The sequence below is a fragment of the Micromys minutus genome (assembly GCF_963924665.1).
Source record: "Micromys minutus genome assembly, chromosome: 9".
Classification (NCBI taxonomy): Eukaryota; Metazoa; Chordata; class Mammalia; order Rodentia; family Muridae; genus Micromys; species Micromys minutus.
Window position 1 is genome coordinate 60,644,570 of NC_137978.1, and position 20,951 is coordinate 60,665,520.

Consider the following 20,951-nt stretch of genomic DNA (forward strand, 5'->3'; position numbering starts at 1 on the left):
AAAAACAAGGGCTGGTGCTCCCTGGAAGGATCTGCTTGTCAGGCTGATTGTGAGCATCCTTTGTAGGTGCTGTTCTGTGTAACTCCTGTTCTTTTCTTAAAGGGCCTTGTCAGAACAAAATGCCCTTTGTCTCAGCCACACCCAACTCTGCTTCTGGTTCCTGGTGGTTCTGTCTTCTCTCTGGTGAGAGGCTGTGGGGGCACCATCCTTGGTGTGTGCTTGGGAAGTGGAGGAGCTAGGAATGCCTTGTCCATTCTCCACCCTCCCTCTTGCCATCTCTGAGAAGTCTTTTGGTTATGGGGATCATAGTAAAATGAAGAAAGAACCATCAGCTTTTGTGTGGGCTCCTTCCTCTGCACGCGCCCGTGAAGCCTGTTCCCCTGATCTTCCAAGCCTTATGGTTCCGGGCACTGCATTCTCCTGCCTGCCTGAGGAAGTCTGTGTTTGAATAGCTCTCCCCTGGGAATCCCTGCTTCAGGCAACTTCTTTTCTCTCTTTACTTCTTTGAAAACTCCCTAAGGTTCTTGCTCACAAGGGGAAGTAGTTTTCTAGCAGTCGCAGAAGTTATTAAGTGGGAATCATGGCTTATCTTGTACTGACTTCCTCTAGAGAATGATTCTTTGTGTAAAGGGCAGAACCACTGGACATCCCTATGGTGAAGGGAGGAAACAGGAACATCTTGTAAAGTGTCCTGAGAGCACATTGGTGTGGGGCTGTGGATGCTGGGCTCTGCTCCTACTTCTCCTCCCCGCCTCCCCACCTCCCTCCACCCCTGCTGCTCTCCTCCCCTCCTTTCCTCCTCCCAGTTTTTTTTTGGGGGGGTTGGTCATGCTTCTTTGGTTTCCTTGAACAAACTCCAAGGTCACCCCTTGTTCTGACTTCTTACCTGCAGTTTTTATCATGCTTTCTTTCAGTGGTAATAATAAAAATTTAAAAGGAAATCATCAATTTTTGATAGTATTTATTGTAAAAGAAAAAGATACTTTGAATGTTCAAAATAAAATCCAGAATATTTGATTCTTACAAGGAAGATGCTTCTATATACAGCACAAGTTTTAAACCACAGCGCCATCTACCTTCATTGTCTAGACATTTTTGTTAAAGGGGATCTGTTTATTACAGAATGAGTAAGAAAAAGGTTTTTTGACTGAGAATGTTTGAAGGCAGTATTGTGATCACCTCCCTCTGGTCTTCTCGCCCATGTCAGGCCCACAGCATGCTTTGCAGTGCTGGCCTCTTCCTCAGGGTTCTGCCTGCAAAGCCTAAGACCCTGGAGATGCCTTGAAGCAAGTCCAATTTGGACAGCTGGTTTTAGCTCCACATTTTTGTGTCTTAAAATTCCTATATGCTGGGTATGGTGGAACATGCCTTTAATCCCTGCACTTGGGAAGCAGAAGCAGATTGATCTCTGTGAGTTCATGGCCAGCCTGGTCTACATAGTGAGTTCCAGGATAGCAAGAGCTGTGTAGAGAGACAGGGAAACAAAGCAAATCCTATAGACACAAGGAAGTGTCATGGGGTTTAAGAATAGGAAGCCCCTTCTCCGCCACCTGCTTTCATTTCTCACGGCCTGTCTGCTGAGAATCACAACTCTTTTCCTCGCGTCATCTAAGCCTCAGGGAAATGGGTTAAGTGGTTACTGTTGTCCACAGTAAGGCATGTGGAAGATGAGCTACTGCTCTGTGGACCCACTCAGTCTTTCCCCTGAGACACCCATGGCAGGTCCCACTAGCCTTGCGCCATCTGCTAATGTGCACCGTTTGGTATGTGTGGTTCTATTGTATGCATGTGCTCGTGTGACTGCACAGGTAAAGTGATGATAAACCGTCCCCTTCCTCTTCGTTGTTCGCCCTCCTCAGCCTCCGTCTCACATGGCTCTGCAGCAGCCTTCTGTTAGGAATTGAAGGCTTCTGGACGGATCTTCATTTCCACCCGTTTGAGGGAATAGTTAGCTCCATGCCAGCCATACCAGCTGATGCCATCCATGTGCTTCCGGTGCTCCCCCAGGCGGTAGTACACCCCATTGAGGTTGGAGTCTGTGCAGCAGTTGTACCAGTAGCCACCTGGTGAGACACACATGAGTAAGCTGGGGTGCCCTCCCTAGATTCTGGTTGATTGAGGGCGTGAAAGCAGAGGGAACAGCATAGCCAGAGCACCAGAGCACATCTGCAGCTCACTGCTGTCCTCAGTGGGCCCAGCCCTCCCTTGCCTCCCAGGTCTTACCTTTTCGGAGCTCTGCACACTTGTCCAAGCAGTTGTCGTTGTCCTTGTCCTTGGTGCTGAAGACGGTGTTGTTATGATAGAGGAGGGCGTCCTTCTCCACATTGCCACTGTAGTTCCCCAGGAAGAGGCGGTAGCTGTTCAGTTCATTGCCCAGAGCAAAGTAGCTGTACTCTGCATAGCGTGTGTTGCCTTCCCAGTCCTGCAAGGGAGGAGCCAAGCCTTGGAGAAATCATAGAGTTTATTTCTGCAGACCCCATCCTCACTCACTCGCCCCACAGCTAAGTAGCTCTTCAGAGCTGGAACTCTGGTAAGACTATTACAGGTCGCTGTGTTTGCTGGAAGTCAGCAAACAAAGGTCTAAGACCAAACTTGGGTCCAGACTCACCATATGGCCTGGATTGTTCTGTCTATAACCCTTCATGTCTTTGTCTGAAGGGGCAGGTGTATGATTTTTGTTAAATCTCATTTTGAGATGCTATAGGAGTAAGTGGGGACATTGTGCTTGAAGCCATCTAAAGGGGCCACCACACAGCATCATTGAGGCTTGAACTTAACAAGATCCCAGAACAAAGGAGATGGTGATCTCATCCCAGTAACTCTGGGTTTACTGGGTCATCCTGGACCTCAGCCAGCCACAGTCTAACTTTGCTTAGAGACAGGAAAAAGCTCTTCAGGGATGTTGCCACACTGACCACACAGCTATAGGAAGTAGACTGTGGTGACGCCTCTGAACCATGTGTGCAGTGGGCCTGGGCCAGTCAGCCTTGAGCTCAAGCTCACCTCTAGCTCCACACGAAGCCGGGTCGGCTGCCTGGTAAGCCGGTGGATGTGTTCATTCCCTAGCCAGAAGTCACCTCGAATGCTGCCAAACCCTTGTTTGTACTGTCTCCAGTCTTGGTAGAAGGAGACAAGGCCACTCTTGCGTCTCTGGATGATGGTCCAGCCTCCGCCTGAAGTCTCCATGTCACAGAACACCTGGAGCAGAGAGGATCGTCTGGGCAGGAGCTTAAGGACAGACTTCCCAACCTGTGTGCTGTGGTCCTGGGCTCCCTGCACACTCAGCACAAACTGCCCCAGTGTGGAGGGGCAGGGCACTTGTGGTTAGCTTGGGAATGAGTGTCTGTGGGTCATGGTGGACAGTGTGAACACAAAGTAAATGGGAAAATCAGGTACTTCTGTGTGTCTTCCCTCCTCTCCTAGAGAGAGATCTGAACTCGTTCTGTGTCAGGAAGAACTAGGACAGTTGATGTCTGCTGATGCTCTGCAAACAGTAGAGGGCTGGAATGGAGGGAGAAGCCCATAAATTGAGGATTCTCATAACTCCATCATGGGGCACATTTGCATTTTTGAATTTCCCTTTCCGTAGACCAGAGCAAGTCCTGTTGTCTCTGTGCCTTTTAATGCTGGAGGACACAGGGTAGGACATGGCAGTTGTGACCTCACCTCTAGCTCAGGGCTACCCAGGAACTCATCAGGAGGAAGCTTGTACACTCCAGAGATTCGGTAGTTCTTCTGGTACAGGGAAGAACAGTCATAGATGGCATCTGTTAGGAGAACGCAGAGTGAACAGAGATTTGGGCCTTGAGGTTGGGAGGGCATGCCTGCTGCATCTGAACTGGATTAAAAATAAAAACCAAGACTTTATTTCTACCCCATGGTGCCTGTGGGTAGTTCCCCTGGGGTATTGATTTAAAGAAGTGGACATTAGGATTGAGGGGCATGTTTAGGCTTCCTCGGTTATGGGGCCATAGAATAAGGAAACTCTTACCCATGCCAAGGCACTGTTTAGCAGGAAGTTTCGGGCTAAATCTAAATAAGACATCCTGCTGTAGTGCTAAGCTGTGAATTCTAGAAACAGTAATGGTATGGTCTGTAAAGGCCACTTGATAGCTACCGTGGGAAAAGCATCAGGCTTCTTGAGTCAGACCTTAGCTAGAGGCCAACTTCTGCTATCTCAGGGAGTTGGGTTTGGTGTTGTTTCTCAGCTAACAGCCAACAGGTACTTGAATTAAGGGAGACAGATTTGAAATCTTATCCCTCCCCAGTCTCACATCACTAGATGCTCAAATGAAAACCAAAACCCCAAACAGCCCTTTGAGACTGTTCCCTGAAAGTTTTGATAAATCAAGGAAATGAGGTTTCCCACTTCCCCTCGGGCTTGACTTGAAAACTTCCATGGCTGTCTTGAGGCTGCTGCTTCCTACTGGGGCTTCAAAGAAACAGCTGTTTCTCATAGTCTCTGGCTGTTGTCCACGACACACTTCAGCACTATCTTGGGACTTTTTTCTTGGTGCCCCCTGGGCTGGAGACTTAGGGGGGAAAGCACTGGTGAAAATGAGAGATTCCGAAGAGCCTGCTTCCTCAACAGAGCATTCTGGGGAGGGGGAATGAGGTGTACCCACCCTTCCTCCCAGGGTATTTCTAGGAGCAAGAAGTGGTAGTCAGCCCTGCATCTGGCCTGATCTCACAGAGTAAATGAAGACTCACTTTTTTGGTAAATGAGAACTCTAACTTTCTCTTTTCAAACCAAGGGTCAGGAGGCATTTGCATTTGTTTAATTTGCTAACTGACTTTCTAGGCCTTGGGCAAAACTTTTTCTTTGTCTGAACCAAGGGTAGCCAGGGTCTTACACAGTAGAAGTTAATCATGTCTTCTTGACTTGGTTTATTGTGCAGTAAGCATTACTAAAAAATGCTTTATGTGTAAAATTACTCATGTTTTCCAGTAACCTCAGAAAATTAGATCTTTCTCTGAGCAGCAATTCATCTATTGGCTCATCTGAATGTTGTTTTCCCAAAGAACTCATAGCATGTGCCTTTCTTATTTTCAGCCACTAAAGGTCAACATTTCAGCATTACGTTTATTGGTCTTTCTATTTGGGAGAACTTTATTAGCAATCATGGAAGAAAGAGAAAGTAGATCAGAATTGTAGAACACAAGGAGTCTGCACTTTGTTGAATACAAAGGTTTTCTTCAAATGGCTGCAGGCTGTGATGTCCTGGCTAAACTTCGAGCACATCACTAACCTAGAGATGGTGCAGTTATAGATAGTGCATTCCCAAAAGCCCCCCAAGGTTGTGTTGAACAGGCCATCCAGAAACAGAGCTGGGGCCAGGAGATTAGCAGGATTGTGGTGAGGAGTGTGGGGAGCACTCACCTGCTGAGGTCTGTGTGACGGTCTGTGCAGCCTGTAGCTGCATGATGTCGATCTGGTTGTTCATCTCGGAGTACTTGCTCTCGGCAGTGGTGAGCCGAGACTCCATGCGCTTGCCGCTGCTCTCCAGCTCCATCACCTGCATGACCACACTGACCCAGTCGCTCTCCTGCTTCCTGCTCAGCTCACCCAGCAGACTGCTCAGATTGGCCACCTGGGCTTTGAGCTCCTTCATCTCCTCACAGCAGCTGGCTGCTTTGAGCTGAGTCTTGCGTTTATGAGGCTTCTGCAGCCACACTGGGCGGCTGACAGAGGCTACGAGGATAAGGCATAGCCAGGTGGTCCTCAGCATTGTGTGCAGGCGTGTAGGGCAGAGTCTGTACCTAGCAGGAGTAGGAGGCTTACTTTTTGACTCACACTGGCAGTTTTCTTCCTTCCTCGTGGTCTCTTCCTCTGTGTGCTTTCTTAGCCTTTCTTAAAGCTAGAGTCTCTGAAATGCAGCTCAGTGGGCACTTGAACACTTTCCTTCCCAGGTCTGAGCACCCCACCAAGGCAGCACCTTAAATATTGCTGGTGCCTGTACCTCCACCCCTGTGAGGGCCCTGTGTGCTACAGCCCCTCCCACCTCATCTGGGAGGGTCAGGTGCCTGTTGAGTGAAGTCAGCGTAAACCGAGGCCAGAGGAGAGGAGGAGGGGGACAGGGCAAGTGTTTGTTTCCTTGTCTGTACAGTCTCTGGGCTCAGACAGGAGCTGTGAACTTGTTTCCGGTTGCGCCTATTAGATTATGGCCTGCCAGCCACTGGCTCAGCTCTATCAGCAGACAGGCAGAGTAAAAGGCTTTCCCAACTCCTGTCTGAAGGTTATATAACACAGACTGAGGGTGAGGTAGTGATGGAGACTGCTTAGCCGGGGAGGCTAGCTAAGGTAATCCATGCTGTTCACTCAAGGTTCTGTTTATTTGGGCTGAGATGAGTTTTAACAGGGCTGGATATGTCTCTTTCTGGTCATCGTTCAGTGTTCTGCAAAATCCTATTGAACCTGAATTAGTGGTTTGCGTCTGTGGGACTGTCTTCCTTTTTACACATTCTCCTTCCAAAAAGATCACTCAACATTTTACAAGAGTTGTCATAGCTTAGGGCAGAGAAGAAGATTCAGCCATGCCAGACATGGTCTGGGGTTGGCCATCCACACTTCTGTCAGGTTCTGGGCAGCAGTAAGTGGGTCTGACCTTTACCCCATGTTCACACTCAGAGAAAAGACTCCCCATCACCAATAAACACAGATCTAGGTTCCCTCTCTGCCTGCAGTGTGGTTTGCAACTTGCTGCTAGTTCCCCTGTACCTACATGCATGTTGTCTGAGAAAATGGGGTAATCACAGCTTTTATACCTTTACCTGAAGGGCATTGCGCCTCTCAAGTTATGTAAAAGATGGAATATTTCCCTAAAACTATACAAAGGGCCCTCCGGCCTTATGGCAGGAGCTCTGTCAGACTTTATATTGTGGGTCCCACAGCTTTTCCTACCTTAACCCATCTAAGCCTTTCCCAGATGGGTTTCTGGCTCCTTGAAAAGTGGTTTCTGTTGAGGCAGCTGCAGTTACATAGCAGGGTTACATTTCTGAATGAAAAGCATTAGGTGCTCGCTAGGCTACCGTCCATTTCCTCTCACCTCCCATCTTTTTTGCCTCCTTGGACATCAGGTTGTTACTAACATCTTCTGGGTTAGCTTCTCAGAGGCTCTGACTGGGAGATGGCACTGTGCTAGTCTCTGCTCTTTCTTAGTTTTCTCGGTGAATAGCTAGTTTAGGAGGACAGTACAGCCTTTCTTGGTTCTGTGAAGTTTATTAGTGTTTAGCATCAAAGTTTGCTAAACTGTGGAGCTCTTTCAGGTAATCTCAGTCTATCCAGTGGCGCTGTGTGTAAGTTGTGCGCCGTATGATCATGTAAGAGCATCCTAGCTGCTCCTGCTGCCCTAGAACTTCAGTGTCATATGCAGAAGTAAGCATAGTGAACCAGCTGGTTAATTCACATTTTACCTTCACCTCACACCGTACATAGAATCTCAGTTCTACATTTAAATTCTAGAGGTGGAAGGCAAAATCATAACACACTGGTGTAGGAATTACCATCAACATCTTGAGATAAGTCAGACACCAAAACTGTCAACATTGGGGAGAGCACGAAGGTGTGTGGGCCAGTTGAAGTGGCACTTTCCTCATCCCCAGCTCTCAGAGGGCAGAGGCAGGAGGATTGTATGTTTTTGACCACCTGAACTACATTGCAAGTAATCACATAGCAAGAACCGCATGGTAATAAGAAAAGGAGGAGCTGGAGAGATGGCTCAGTGGTTAAGAGCACTGACTGTGCTTCCAGAGGTCCTGAGTTCAAGTCCCAGCAACCACGTGGTGGCTCACAACCATTTATAAAGGAATCTGATGCCCTCATCTGGCAAATAGACAGAACTTCATATGTTTAAAAAGGAATGAAAGAAAGTAGTCATTTCTTTGCAGCCGACAGCACAGAGAAGGGGCACCGAGTCAGGCAGTGTTTGCAATGTGTGCTCTTGTGTAAACCAGGCCCAGAGATTATAAAGATGTCCCCACCCAGCAGAACATGGGAACAGGCCGGGTTTCATGATGGAGGAGATCTGCAAGGCCCATAAACACGTGCAGGTCTCTGCCATTTCGTGAATCAGCTCGGAAACTCACATTTCAACCATAACAAGGCACATACCAGCCAGAAGGGCAGGGGTGGAAAAGCTGAAAATACCAAATGTTAACAGGAAAACAGATCGACTGGTTTTCACGCTCTACTGAGGGGACCAAAGACACAGTAGGAGCAGCATGACGTCTCAGAAAGACACACTCAGGGTGTTCATGGAAAGGCCACTGACAACAACCAGGCACTGAGATCCATTCAAACATCCGTCCACGGTCACATGGCAAACTGTACTGTCTCACCAGCAGAATAGCTGTCCCACAACAAGGAAGGGAAAGCTGCTATGGCTGCAACAGCACAGTATCTGACCAAACATAATGCTGAGCGCTCATATGGTGCTCAGAAACTAACAGTGCTGGGGAGACAGCTCCAGGCTTAACAGCACGTGTTGCTCTGGCAGAGGACCAGGGTTTGATTCCCAGCATCTATATGATGGTTCACGACTGTCCATGACCCCAGTTCCAGAGGATCCAATGCCGTCATCTGACTTTTGCAGGCACATGAATGTGCACAGACATCTCTGCAGGCAAATCACTCATACATATAAAATAAAAATAAGTGTTTAAAAACAGACCAGCTAGCTAAGTGCTGGTTGGGATAGTGCAGTAAGAGGCGCCTGCAGCGTAGTGCACTGCCCTGTGATGCACTGCCCTGTGATCTCCGAGTCTGTCGGAAATGCCAGCTGTGTCCTTCCCCTGATATCCATTTGCCTGTGCACTTAGGGACGTTTTCCCTATGTCTCTCCTTTAGAAATTTATTTAAAAATAGATGGCGCATATAAAATGCATAGATAAGTGTCTGACCGCAGAAAGCATCTCATAGGGATGATTCCTGCCTCCCAGCCTGGCAGTGGTCCTGGTCTGTTGTTGTTGTATCTGCCGTGAAGGACAGGCCTTGTCTGTCTGTCTGTCTGTTATGCTAGCTGCATTGGGCACTTAGCAGGAAGAACTTGTCAGATGGAGGTGGGACTCTAGGGGACATGTAGTTCCGCTAATATCTGTTCTGATCTGACATTCTCTCTGACATTTATCTTCGTGACCTTGGAGTACGTGAGTGGTGACACCACTGGCATCTCCAAATGCTTTGGGACATTTCACTGTCTGTGAGCCTTGCTGCCCAGGTATGGTGCGTCACCTCTATAAAAAAAACTTCTTTTCTCTGACCTCAGGAGGGACATTAGTATTCCTACAATGTGGCCCTGTCCCTAATGGTCCACAGCTAGCCCACCTTGCTTTTACAGAAGGTGTATCTAGAAGCTGATGGCGTCATGCCAACCTGTTTGTGTTTCTCAACTGCATCCACTTGTTAAACCGAGTCCCATCTTGGCCATCCAGAAGCCAAGATAAGACTTCACCCAAAATACCCAGTGTGTTTTGCATCCAGTTAGATTAAACTAGCTTCAGGCTGACCTTTTGCACTCTAGCCACCAGCTTCTTTCTCAGAGTCTCTCTCCAAGCTCTTCATTTCACTCTCGATGGTAAAAAGCAGAAAAGGGGAGAAAACCCTCCAGGCTCTCCAGAAGAGGGGCAGTGCAGAATTCGTTGTTGCAGAATAAAAAGATAACAGCCAATTTGTCAAGAAGCGCTGACAAAAAAGATAAAGTTGGAAGTAATTAACTAGCTGACATGCTGGGAGCAGTGTGCCTGCCAATGGCTCCCTAAATCAGCCAGGGCCTTGGAAATGTGACAGCCATTCATCACTTTTACAGCATGCCTCTAACAGGCCCTCAGTGGGAAACCCAACCCGCACAGACCCACACAGACCCACACAGATCCTGTGCTTTGACACTGAGGCTTGAACCAACCTGGGCCACACACTGGGTTGCTTTAGGTACAAGGCTCACATCCATCCAGATGACGGCAGGTAGTACATGCCCAGCCTGTCAGCAGGCATTGCTCAGCCTCCAGGACAGTTTCCAGAGACAGTTCTTCCAGCTTGCACAGGAGTGCTCACTGAGCAGAGAGTCCATGGGGTTGGGAGTGCATGTTCAGCTTCCCTTGTGTCCTGGACCTACCACAGTAGGCCAGCTGGGTTCTCTTGGTGGTGGCTTGTTGGCATAGCATTAAAAAGAGTTATGAGAACAATTGTGATAGCCCACACCTGAAATCCCAGCACTGCAGAGGTTAAGCCAGGAGAATACAAAGTTCAAGGCTAACCCGGGCTACATAGTGAGGCCATTTCAAAACTCACAAAACAAAAAAAAATATGAAATACCTTAGTAAAGTAGAAAATACCTGTTATGTGCAAAAGCAAAATGCAGGAGCATTTGTTATATCACTATGTAGAATAAATTTAATATGTATGTGTGAGATTATTTTGAAATTAAAATTATATTGTAGTAAACTTTCCTACCCATAATATTCCTTAATTTGGGTTGGGGAAGAGCAGAGACAGAGTTCAATGGAATAGCACTTGCCTAACTCGTGTGAGGTCCTGGATTCAATCACCAGCACCTTGGGTCACAAAAAAACCATGTTTGCCTCTCTGCTTCTCCCTTTTCCACCAAATTACAAAGATGCTTTGTCAGGCATGGTAGCTTATGCCTGTGTTCCCAGCACTGACTGACACATGAATATCACTGTACATTCAAGGGCCAGCCTTGGCTACATAGGAAGATTGTCTCAGAAAACCAAGTAATAATAAATAAATAAATAAATAAATAAATAAATAAATAAATAAATAAATAAATAAATAAATGATTTATTATTATAAATTTATTATTATAAGTAATAATAAATAAATAAATAAAATTTTATAGAAGATACACTCATCCTCATCAGTTTCTAAAGGCGAAGTTCTTTTATCCATCTTTCTTGCCTAGATACCTGTTACCCGTTACTCTCTTCAGCCGTGAGGATCACGTGGTCTCACTCACTGCACACTGAGCACATCCTCTGGAAGTGACAAACATGTAGCTGCCCAGAGGAAGGGATGAGGATGCTGTAGAGCTTTTCCTTCTGTGGAAACTCTGGGATTAAGACATCAGGAACCTTTGTGAAATATCAGAAAATAGCTACTTGGTTTACATTAATTTTTTTTTAAATTTACAGTTCTACCTCAGCTTCCTAAATGCTAAGATTATCATCATGTGCTACTGTGCCTAGCACACCCACCTTTTTAAAAAGATTGGTTTGTGTGTGTGTGCTTGTGTGTCTGTGGGGGCGGGGCATGTTATTACCATGTTGTGCAGTATCACACATGTGGAAGTTGAGGGCAACTTTTGGAAGTCAGTTTTCACCGTCCACTATGTGAGGTCTGGAAATGAGACTCTGGTTATTAGGCTTGGTGACAAGCCTTTACCCATTGAGCATCTCTCCTTTTTCAGGCGATTAATTCTAAGACCTTAGAATTTCCTAATAAATTCTTCCTGTCTGCATTTAGATGACCCCACCTCACCTCTAATGTGTTAGGTTTCAGATGTCCTTTGCTTGCTGTCTGCACTGCTGTCCTTCTGTCTTGAAATTAATCTGTTCCACAAGAGCTGTTGGGGTCAGGGATTTAGTTCACTGGTCTAGTGCTTGCCTAGCAAGTGCAGTGCCCTGGCCTCAGCTCCAGGAGAAGAAAGAGATTGTGGCTGTGGTCTGTGTGCAGACTATTCTCTTGTTCCAAGACTATTGAGCTGCCTGATAAAGACACCAGGGTTAGCCAGCCCTTTCATCCTGGCTCTGTAGAGGCATCAGCCCATTCTGATGTTAATCTGTGTTGGGCACCGAGCTGAGAGTCAGTGCTGAGAAAAGTAGCAGGGGAGTCAGAGGCAGTTCTATGCCATAGCAGGATTTGATGAGGTGGAGGGCCCCAAAGCGGTGTTGTGCACCATTCACGGTGGCTGCTTAGGACACTCAGTCCACACTTGTCCTGCCAGCTGTGCTGCATGTGTCCTCAGCACAGTGCCAAGGGAATTCAGAGAATCCTTCCTTGACAGGGAACCAAGCGAAAGGCAGACTGTCTGCCTTAGAAGCAAGGCCCAGGGCCATGTGGAAGCAAACAGTTACATTCTCATAAATTTCTGAGGGAGCACCAGGGAAGCCCGAGCACTGCAGATGGAGCGCAGATGCTCCCCATCTGCCTGGGCATCTCTCAGGGTTGGTGTGGGTGGTTCTCCCTGCACTTTGTCCTTAACTCCCTGAGGTGAGTCCCAGGTCAGCCAGGGCTACAAAGAAAGACCCTGCATTAAAAAACAAAACTTAAATTAAATTAAATAGCAAGGGCCCAGGTTGAGTCGGGGAATCGCAGATGTCCATAGGTCTCTTGCTACACTGGTGTCGGCCTTCATTCTGCTGTGGCGGCAGGCTGTTCTCTCACTTCAGAACCTCTCTCTGGAGTCTCACCAGCCTGCTTTCCCAGCCTCAGGAAACAGATTTTTGACTCTTAGAGAAAAAGCACCCCATGTGATCTAGTCTGTGAAGGACATTGAGGCAGCTTCTTGTCTTGTTCATTAAGCCCACTCAGCTCCAGAGAATGCTTTCCTCGGTTGGCAAGAACATCCCCAGTTTCTTGCTCTTGAATTTAACCTCACTTTAAAAAGAAAAGAACAGAATGAGTAAGCCTCTTCCCAGTTGACTTTTTCATTTCCTAAAATCAGGTCTGTTTGTGGACTCTGGTTTTATTTGCAGGTAAACAGTTTTGACACGCTTTGTAGATTCGTAACTATGTAAGAGCACCCAAGTAATCAAAAGGAAAATGAAGGCTCCAGCGCACCGTGCAGCTTACGTTCAGACAGCAGTGAGACCAAAGTCTCTCTTAGCTCAGAAAACTCTTGGATTCTGGCCTCAGCATGAATGGTGCAGAGCATGATGGGAAGTCTGAGTGGCCTGTCATCTTCATCCACCATGGTGCTTACCAGTCTCTCGAGTTGCTTGCTGTCATGTCTTCCACCAGCACCAGTGAGAGCTGGTTGTAAGCAGTCCTCTGCTGCTAGACCAAGTCTCATTCTTCATGGCTGTCTCCCTCAGAGGTAATCTTTCAGTGGTCTTCCTTTCCACTACACAAGAAACATCCAAACTCCATGGCCATTGCTTAAGGCCCGGGTCCTTCACTGTGCCCACTGCACTGTACTTCCTCTTCCCACTGAGCCCACCACAGCCTCAAGGCTGGCTCACAGTGTAGATACGCTGCACAAGTGATTTGCTTGACATCTGAAGGAGCCAGGGCCAAGGGGGTCTCACTGCATGCACAGTGCTGTGCTGGTCTGTTGTTCAAAGCTGCATTGCTGAGCTGCGGCACTTGTGAGATGTTTGGTCTTGTGCATTAGGATGCCGGCTTGTCACTTCCTGATTCTGATTAGTTGTTGTTAAAATCCCTTTTGTTCATAACCAGTGGCAGAATGGATTAGGTAAAGGCATTTTATGTGGTTTTGTTTTTTGTCTAACCACAATGTCAGTGAGTCTCAAAGCAAGTCAAGTACTTATACTTAAATAGAGTATGTTCCAGAACACAAGATTAGAACACAGCTGCTAAAAGTGGTGAGGTGATATCTGTCTGTTTGTTTAGAGTTAGCACTCTGGTTAGATCACTTCATCTTCCTTGTCAGGACAGCTTCGTTCTACCAGGAGCTCCTGTCGCCAAGGCCACCTCAGGAGCCCGCTGATGAGTGCTGAGAACGTGCCATTCCATGACTCAGGGAGCGTATACCAGCTTCCTTTTTTCTGTTGTCTTAGACTAGCAAAGCTATTACTTTGTTAGAAAACCAGTTAGTGACCGAGCTGTACTGAGTAATGTCTGTTAGCAGTGCAGTTCACCCTACACTATGACAGTGGACCACTGAGGTGACAGGACTCACGGGCTGTGATGTGCATGCAGAGACCAGCCTAACATTCCCAGGAGTCCATTCCTCATGATACCATGTAAGTTCTGAGGATCAAACTCAGATCTCAGGCTTGGCAGCAAGTGCCTTGAGCCATCTTGCTAGCCCACTCCCACTTGTTAATAGAGACATTCGGTTGCTCCAGAAATTAGTGGGGACATTCTAATTCCATCTGAGTTTAGGGACTTGTTACCTTTTCTTGACTTGGTGTCCTCATTAATTAGAGGGAACTAGTCCTAACCGTTCTTTTCTGGTTTTCTTAGAGATGTGAGGCCAAAGGAAATGATTGGAAGGATTGTAGAAATGTGCTTTGTAACCATGAGACATTTGATTATTACACACAGATGTTATCCTCTAGTCCATCAGCTCTCTGGGCAGTTCCTTTCAGTTTTATTGGAAATAAAAGGTGGTGAAATTAAAAATATATTAATAACAGCAACCTCTTGCCATATTACCACATGGAACCCAAATCCTGAAATTTCCCAAAACCACTTAAAAATTAATTCTACTCAAGTGAACAGTTTGTACTCTGCAATAAACTAGGTCCATGTTGGTTTAATCAGCAAGACTCCCAAGTTGGTGTGTCACGTGTTGGTGTTTGCTGCCCGGTAACTGGATACGGCTGCTGTTCCTGCACTAATGCTCTCCCCGATTCCCTGCCTTCCATACCAGTAGCAGGTCAGCTTTGGTTCTGGCTTAGTTGCACAAGTTCCTCTCAGACTCGGGCTGCGGCTCTCAAGTTCTCCTGCTCTCGGGGCCATGTTGAAGCCTCTGATTGCTTCGCTCTGGGTACCAGGCTGTCCAGTGGCACTGCTCAGCAGCCCACACAGTACGGTCTCCAGTCCTGTGGGCTCCAACACCACCTGCAGGTGACGTCAGTAAAGAGGAGCCCAGTTCGAAGCATCCACATGCTGATGGCCAGCACTAGAAAGTCTGCTTCTACAGGCTTATTGCAGAGGGAGGGAGTTTTCTCTAAGAGACCAAAGATGGCTGTGGATTTGAAAATAGTGGGCTCTGGAAGACACGTCATCAGCATGAATGGAGAGCCTAGGAATTATGTCATTTTTAAAAACTTTTTACTTTATGTCAATGAATGTTTGCCTATGTGTGCATGGATGGATGGATGGATGGATGGATGGATGGATGGATGGATGGATGGATGGATGGATGGATGGATGATTCCACCATGTATGTGAAATGCCCATAGAGGCCAAGTGAGGCTGTAAAATTCCCCTGAAACTCGAGTTACAGGCAGTTGTAAGCTGACTTGTAGGCACTGAAAGCCAAACATGGATCCTCGTTAAGAGCAAAAATGCATGCTCTTAATTTATATCTGATACCAAAGGACTGCTCTTAACCACTGAGCTGTCTCTCCAGTCCCAATTTAAAATGTTTAAACATGTGACAGGAGCATAGCTTGGTAGTAAAGCACATGCTTAGCATGTCTGAGGGAGGCTTGGGGCACACACTGCCTGACATCTGAGAGAAAACTAGTCTGTGTTGTCAAGAGAACAGGCCCAGAGTATCACATTTACTGTCCTGTTCCTCCAACTGGGGGCAGGAGATAAAAACCCTTTTCTCAGATAAAGTCATTCAAGCTGAGCTTTCTGGGAAGTGATAGGTGACAGATAACCCCCGAGTCTATGAGAAATCATCCTCAGGGTACTGATGAGCCACCTTGCCTATAGTGCCCCCAGACCTTTTCCCCTCAGATGCATGAGTGTAACTCTTTCTTCCTCTTTTTCCCTCAGCATTAATAATAAACTCCAGCAGCCTGAGGCAGCTTCTGGGGTGCTAGAGTATGCCATGAAACACTTTGGAGAGCTGGTAAGTGCCTTCTGTTTCTTTCTAGAAAGGCAGAAAGTAGAGACTTAGCTACAGAGTCACTTGGCTGCCACCTTGAGAAAGTTACTTTCCATTTCTGTGGGTTTTTTCTCTAGTTTGTAAGACTCTAAATTCCAGCTTCCCTGAATCTTGAGGATGAAGTGTGCAAGTCAAGGGGAGCGTGTTCACATGGACTGGAGACCAGCAGTGGTGATTGCTGTGAACTCTTAGTGCGGGCTTCACCCTGGGATGAGTCTCCACATGCTTTACTTGTCATTATGCTTTACTTCTCAAGTGAGGGGACAGTGGGCCCGGCAGGTTGAGCACCTGCTTGAGCTAACAGAGCGATACAAGGCAGGACCAGGACTTTTTCTGGGCAGGCAGGTACCAAGGGCACTGTTCAGCCTCGCCTATCACTGTGTTACCCAAGGCGAAGCCCCTGTGCCTGTTTTAGAAACTGGCTAGTTCCAGAGGGGAGAGTAAAACGCATCTTTTTCATTTGTGTCTGATCCCATGCGCTGTGACATATGCATCTGCCTCTCTGCTGCCATCTTTGCCTGTCATAAACAAATCATTCCCGCCGTTCCTTGCAGTCTGAGGGTGTTTTGGTTAACCATGAATTTATAAAGCACTAACTTAATCAGTTTAACATGGGACCCTGGAAGGTCAGGAAACTCGGTCCATATATTTGATGGGGAGCCTTTCATAAATTGTGTAGGTCACTAACAGTGGCTCGCCTTAATTAAAAGGCAGGTCTTCTGTTTGGTGTCTAGCATTGTGCCTCATTGGACTGAAGCGGCAGGCGATCTTTCCCCATCGTAAGCACATACTGCCTGTAAGCAGACTAAGGACAGCCTCTGTCCAGATAATGACAAAACACAAAGAGAGATTCTCATCGCCTTGCCAAGCCCTGGTTTGCAGAAGCAGAAAGCACACAGTGTGCTCCTCAGACCAGGCTGTACTCTGCTGTAGTACAAGAGCTCTTCGCACATCTGGTGTTCAGGTGATCTACCAGCAGATGGCTCGTGCTCCAGTGCTCAGTGTCAACCGTAAATGAAAGTCTCTCCATCCCCAGGTTCTAAAGGTGGCCATTAGCTCAGGATTATTGCTAAGCCGTGGCAGATTTCCTGTTATATTTAGGTAGCTGAATCATATTAAGCTTGACAATGGTTTGCCTTTTCTTGGCAGAGCCTGTGCTGTCTCAGCACAGTTTATGTAACAGCAATCTCATTAGAATTCTGTGTGATTCATTGCTTAAACCTTATAGTTTCTCCAACCCATTGCAATTCAAAATGTCCTGCCCCCTGCTTGACCTGTTCCATATGCTGCTCCCTCTACGTTCTGCTGGTTCACAGAGTGTGCCATTCATTCATTAGTCACTGGCTCCTTGGGCAGAAGCTCAGCCTGGGACATTTATCTGTGATGTCCTTCATCTTAGAATGTCCCTCTACATTATTCCTCAGCCATTCCTCTCCAGTGTCCTACTACACTGTCTCTAAACCATTCTTCTCCAAGCTCTCTCTTATATGTAGGCAAAATAGAGGCATAATTCTTGGCTTAAAGGGTTAGTTTACTGTACACAGATAGGCTGATCTCAGCAAACCCCACTGGCATGCGGACTAACGGGATATTGGAAGGAAATGCAGTCAACCAGGACACTCAGCAGAGTGCTGATTTCCTCTGGATCTGCTATGTAAGCATCAGTTTTATCTAGAAAGGTGAGGAAGGAGCAGGGGAAACTAATATGGGCCCTGCATTAATCATATACAAGTTCCACCTCGGAATCATGTGGACCCTTTAGAGAGCCAGTAGCCTGGTACAGAAATAGTCTTCTACTGAGCTGATGAAGAAACTCAAAGGCAGACAGAAAACACATAAAACAGTCTCTAGTCACTCTGTCTGGAACTTCCAGACTGAGTGCCTTACTCATGTGGACACACTCAGCCTCAGCGTGGCACTCTGTCTGCCAGAATAATGGAATTCCTCCTTTGGCCTTGACAGTGGTCGAGGTGCCAAGAACTATGCAGAAGGGCATGCTGGATGAAAGGTTGTCCAGAGAACTTTAAGTAGTAGCGTTGCGTTGTATTTTAAATTATTCCCTGGAAGTTTAGAAATGCATTAAGAGCAGAGAATCAAGGGCTTCTAAAAAGAAGCAGCTGTGGTCCGGGCTGCTGTGCTTGTCACAGCCCGGGGTCAGCAGTGCAGCAGAGGAGCACAGAGCCTGTGGCTCGGAGCCCACTTCCCCTGCATGCATCCCTGTATGTACTACAGTTATCGTGACCCCTAGACGTGATGGATGGAGCTGGACCCTTCGTGTGCCCTTACTTTATCTTGGGATTCAGGATCAGTCATTAGCATGTGCAGGAAATAGCATTTCTACCTCTGCCAAAAAGCCTATACCAGCTAAGTGCTTGTCAGTGGAAGCTCGTGTGAGTGTGGTGTAGCAGGGGAAGGGTGTGAGGATCTAAGTGTACCCTTGCTCTGCAGGAGATCCAGGCCACCTGGTACGAGAAGCTGCACGAGTGGGAGGATGCCCTTGTGGCCTATGACAAGAAGATGGACACGAACAAGGATGACCCGGAACTGATGCTGGGCCGCATGCGCTGTCTCGAGGCCTTGGGGGAATGGTGAGCTGCATGGGGTGGTGGCCTTGAGTGGCCAGGAGAGGCTCCTCCTCGCCAGTGAGTTGTCTCCAAACAGGTCTCACTTTCCCAGGAAGCATCTACAATTTTGGTGTTTCTGACCTCTGTTCCACCTCAGCACGAAGTTGGCTTTGCTTTGCTTTAGTTGGTTCTGTTTGTTGTTTGAGTCACTCTTACCCTGTAGCCCATACTGACCTGGAACTTGATATCTAGCACAGACTGACTTGAACTTATGGGAGTCCTCCTGCCTCAGCCACCCTAGTGGTAGAATTGTGGCTGTGAGTCACTGTCCCCAGTTTCCCTGTTTTATGCTTTTTGGTTTCTTATCCTGCATAATGGTTCAGACAGAAGAGCCGTGTGTTCCTGTGCACCAATCCTCCTCCATCCATCTGTGCTCTTGTGCTCCTGACCTTGGCTGACCTGTTAAAGAACTCATTCTACAGCTTTAATTTTTTAATAATTAGCTCTTGGGTCTGAAGAGATGGTTTAGCAGCTAAAAGCACTGGCTGCTCTTACAGAGGACCTGGGTTCTGTTCCCAGCACCTACAGAGCAGCTGATCACCTTCTACCAGAGAATCCAGTGCCCTCTTCTGACTTCTTCAAGTCACATGGTGCAGAGACATGCAAATGCAGGCAGAATGCCCACACACATAAGAGCACTGTCTGCTCTTCCAGAGGTCCTGAGTTCAAATCCCAGCAACCACATGGCAGCTCACAACTGTCTGTGACACCAGTTCCAGGAAACCTGATGCTTTCACACAGACGTAATGCAGGCAAAACACCAATGCATATAAAATAAAAATAAATTAAAAAAAAAAAAAAAAAAGAGCAAACCAAAGCACATGAACTCTTGGTACTGCTCTTAGAAAAGCACGGTGACTACCCTCTGCAGGTGCTTCGTGGATGTCGGATTCCGAATAGTGCAGGACCGCACAAGGGTACAACAGACAAAAGGAGAGTGCCACTGTGAGGTTGATAGGCCAAGCACATAAATAGTTACAAAAGCTGAGAGAGTGTCCTTCTAAATCTAATTACACATCACTTTTTGGGAAAGTTACTGTGGCTTTTAGTTCTCAATGCTAGTGGATATAATCCCCAAGATAGATCATAGTACAGTGTTTTTGCATGATAATTTAATGTTGATGAATTTAGCCATAAACAAGACTTTCCCCTGAGTGATTATGGTTCACACCTTTAATCCCAGCATGGAGGCAGAGGCAAGTGGATTTCTGCTTTCAAAGCCAACCTGGTCTATAGAGTGAGTTCCAGGACAGCCAACTCTTCATAGAAAAACCCTGACTTGAACAGCAAACAACAAAAGAGAATTCAGATAGACAGAGGCTGGGGAGATGGCTTTTTCAGTAAAGTGCATGCTATACACAGGCAGAAGGATCTGAGTTCGGATCCCCAGTGCCCACATAGGAGCCAGGCTTGGCAGTGTGCATCTGACCCTACGTAGTGCTATAGATGCAAGCCAGTGGATCCCTGGAGCTTATGGCCAGCGAGTCCTGAGTTCTGGGTCAGAAAGAAATCTTGTTTCATAAAATTAGGGGCAAGAAGGCAGGTGAGAGATGGTTCACTGCTAAGAACATGTGCTGCAGAACATGAAGGCCTTGGTTCATATCCCAGCACCATATGAAAAACTGGACGTGGCTCATGCAGGCACTTGTAAGACCAAACACTGGCAGGTAGAGACAAGAGGTTTGCCAGTCTCACACAGCCAGCCTGGCTCCAGGCTCAGTGAGGAAATCTTTTCTTGGGGCCTGAGAGATGGCTCAGCTCTTAAGAACACTGGCTGCTTTTCCAGAGAACCGGGTTTGATTCCCAGCACCCACATGGCAACTCACAACTGTTTAGAACGCTAGTTCCAAGGATCTAATGTCCTCTTTTGGTTTCTGTGGGTACCAGGCATACACATTGAAAGGAACATATGATGGGGCACCACTGAAAGGAAAAGTCACGGAAATGAAAAGTCATGGAAATAAAAAGTCAAGGGGCACCAATGTTGTAAAAAGATGACGTCCCGGGTTTCGGCACCAAATGTTAGGGGAAGGATGAAGAGAGTGGGGGGCATATGGCCCATGGAGGTGCAGCGAGGCCTGGGGGAAAGGGGGGATGCCTCTGGGGGGCCCATGTTGAGAATCCCTTCCCCCTGAGGGACCAGCCACACAACAGTATAGTACAGAATAGAGTTTATTCAGGTCATGGGAGAGTTAAGAGGGTGGTAGAGGCGGGGAGTGGGGGGGTAGAGGAGTAGAGCCGGCCATGAGCATGTGGAGGGAGAGGGGGAAAGAGAAGGGGAAGCAGAAGGGTAGGGTTGGGAGAGAAAGGAGGGGGCAAGCAGCCCCTTTTATAGTGTCTGGTCACTGGGGCAGAGCATACCTGGCTACTGCCAGGTAACTGAGGGGTGGGATTTATAGAATCCCAACACATATGGTACACATGAGGGCATACATGCACGCAAAACACCCATACATATAAAACTTTTTGTTTAATTTTAAAAAATGTTGTTTCCAAGTAATTAAGGCAGAGAGTGATAACACAGGACGCCTGAAATCCTCCACGGGCCTCCACACACGCTCAGCAC

The 20,951-nt window shown here is 47.2% G+C and overlaps 2 protein-coding genes across 2 annotated transcripts in view; one reads left to right on the forward strand and one right to left on the reverse strand.

Moving 5' to 3' along the window:
• The window catches only part of MTOR (mechanistic target of rapamycin kinase), a 107,779-nt gene that overhangs the window by 43,986 nt on the left and 42,842 nt on the right, over positions 1-20,951 (forward strand). Inside the window, exons 29-30 of the mRNA XM_080921177.1 lie at positions 15,650-15,725; positions 18,210-18,349. Of these exons, the coding sequence (XP_080777303.1) occupies positions 15,650-15,725; positions 18,210-18,349 (216 nt within the window). The remainder of the gene's footprint in view (positions 1-15,649; positions 15,726-18,209; positions 18,350-20,951) is intronic.
• On the reverse strand, positions 978-5,897 carry ANGPTL7 (angiopoietin like 7). The gene is made up of 5 exons (XM_080920957.1): positions 5,381-5,897; positions 3,667-3,767; positions 3,004-3,198; positions 2,224-2,422; positions 978-2,063 (listed from the first exon to the last, which is right to left on the reverse strand). The coding sequence occupies exons 1-5, from the start codon at positions 5,727-5,729 to the stop codon at positions 1,894-1,896; spliced, it is 1,014 nt and encodes a 337-aa protein (XP_080777083.1). The 5' UTR covers positions 5,730-5,897; the 3' UTR covers positions 978-1,893.

Excerpts from the sequence above, each read along its gene's own strand:
- ANGPTL7 (XM_080920957.1), bottom strand. The coding sequence starts at position 5,729 with ATGCTGAGGACCACCTGGCTATGCCTTATCCTCGTAGCCTCTGTCAGC. Across the intron at positions 3,768-5,380 it reads CGTCACACAGACCTCAGCAG|ATGCCATCTATGACTGTTCT; the intron begins GTGAGTGCTCCC and ends TTCTCCTAACAG. Across the intron at positions 3,199-3,666 it reads TGGGTAGCCCTGAGCTAGAG|GTGTTCTGTGACATGGAGAC; the intron begins GTGAGGTCACAA and ends TCTCTGCTCCAG.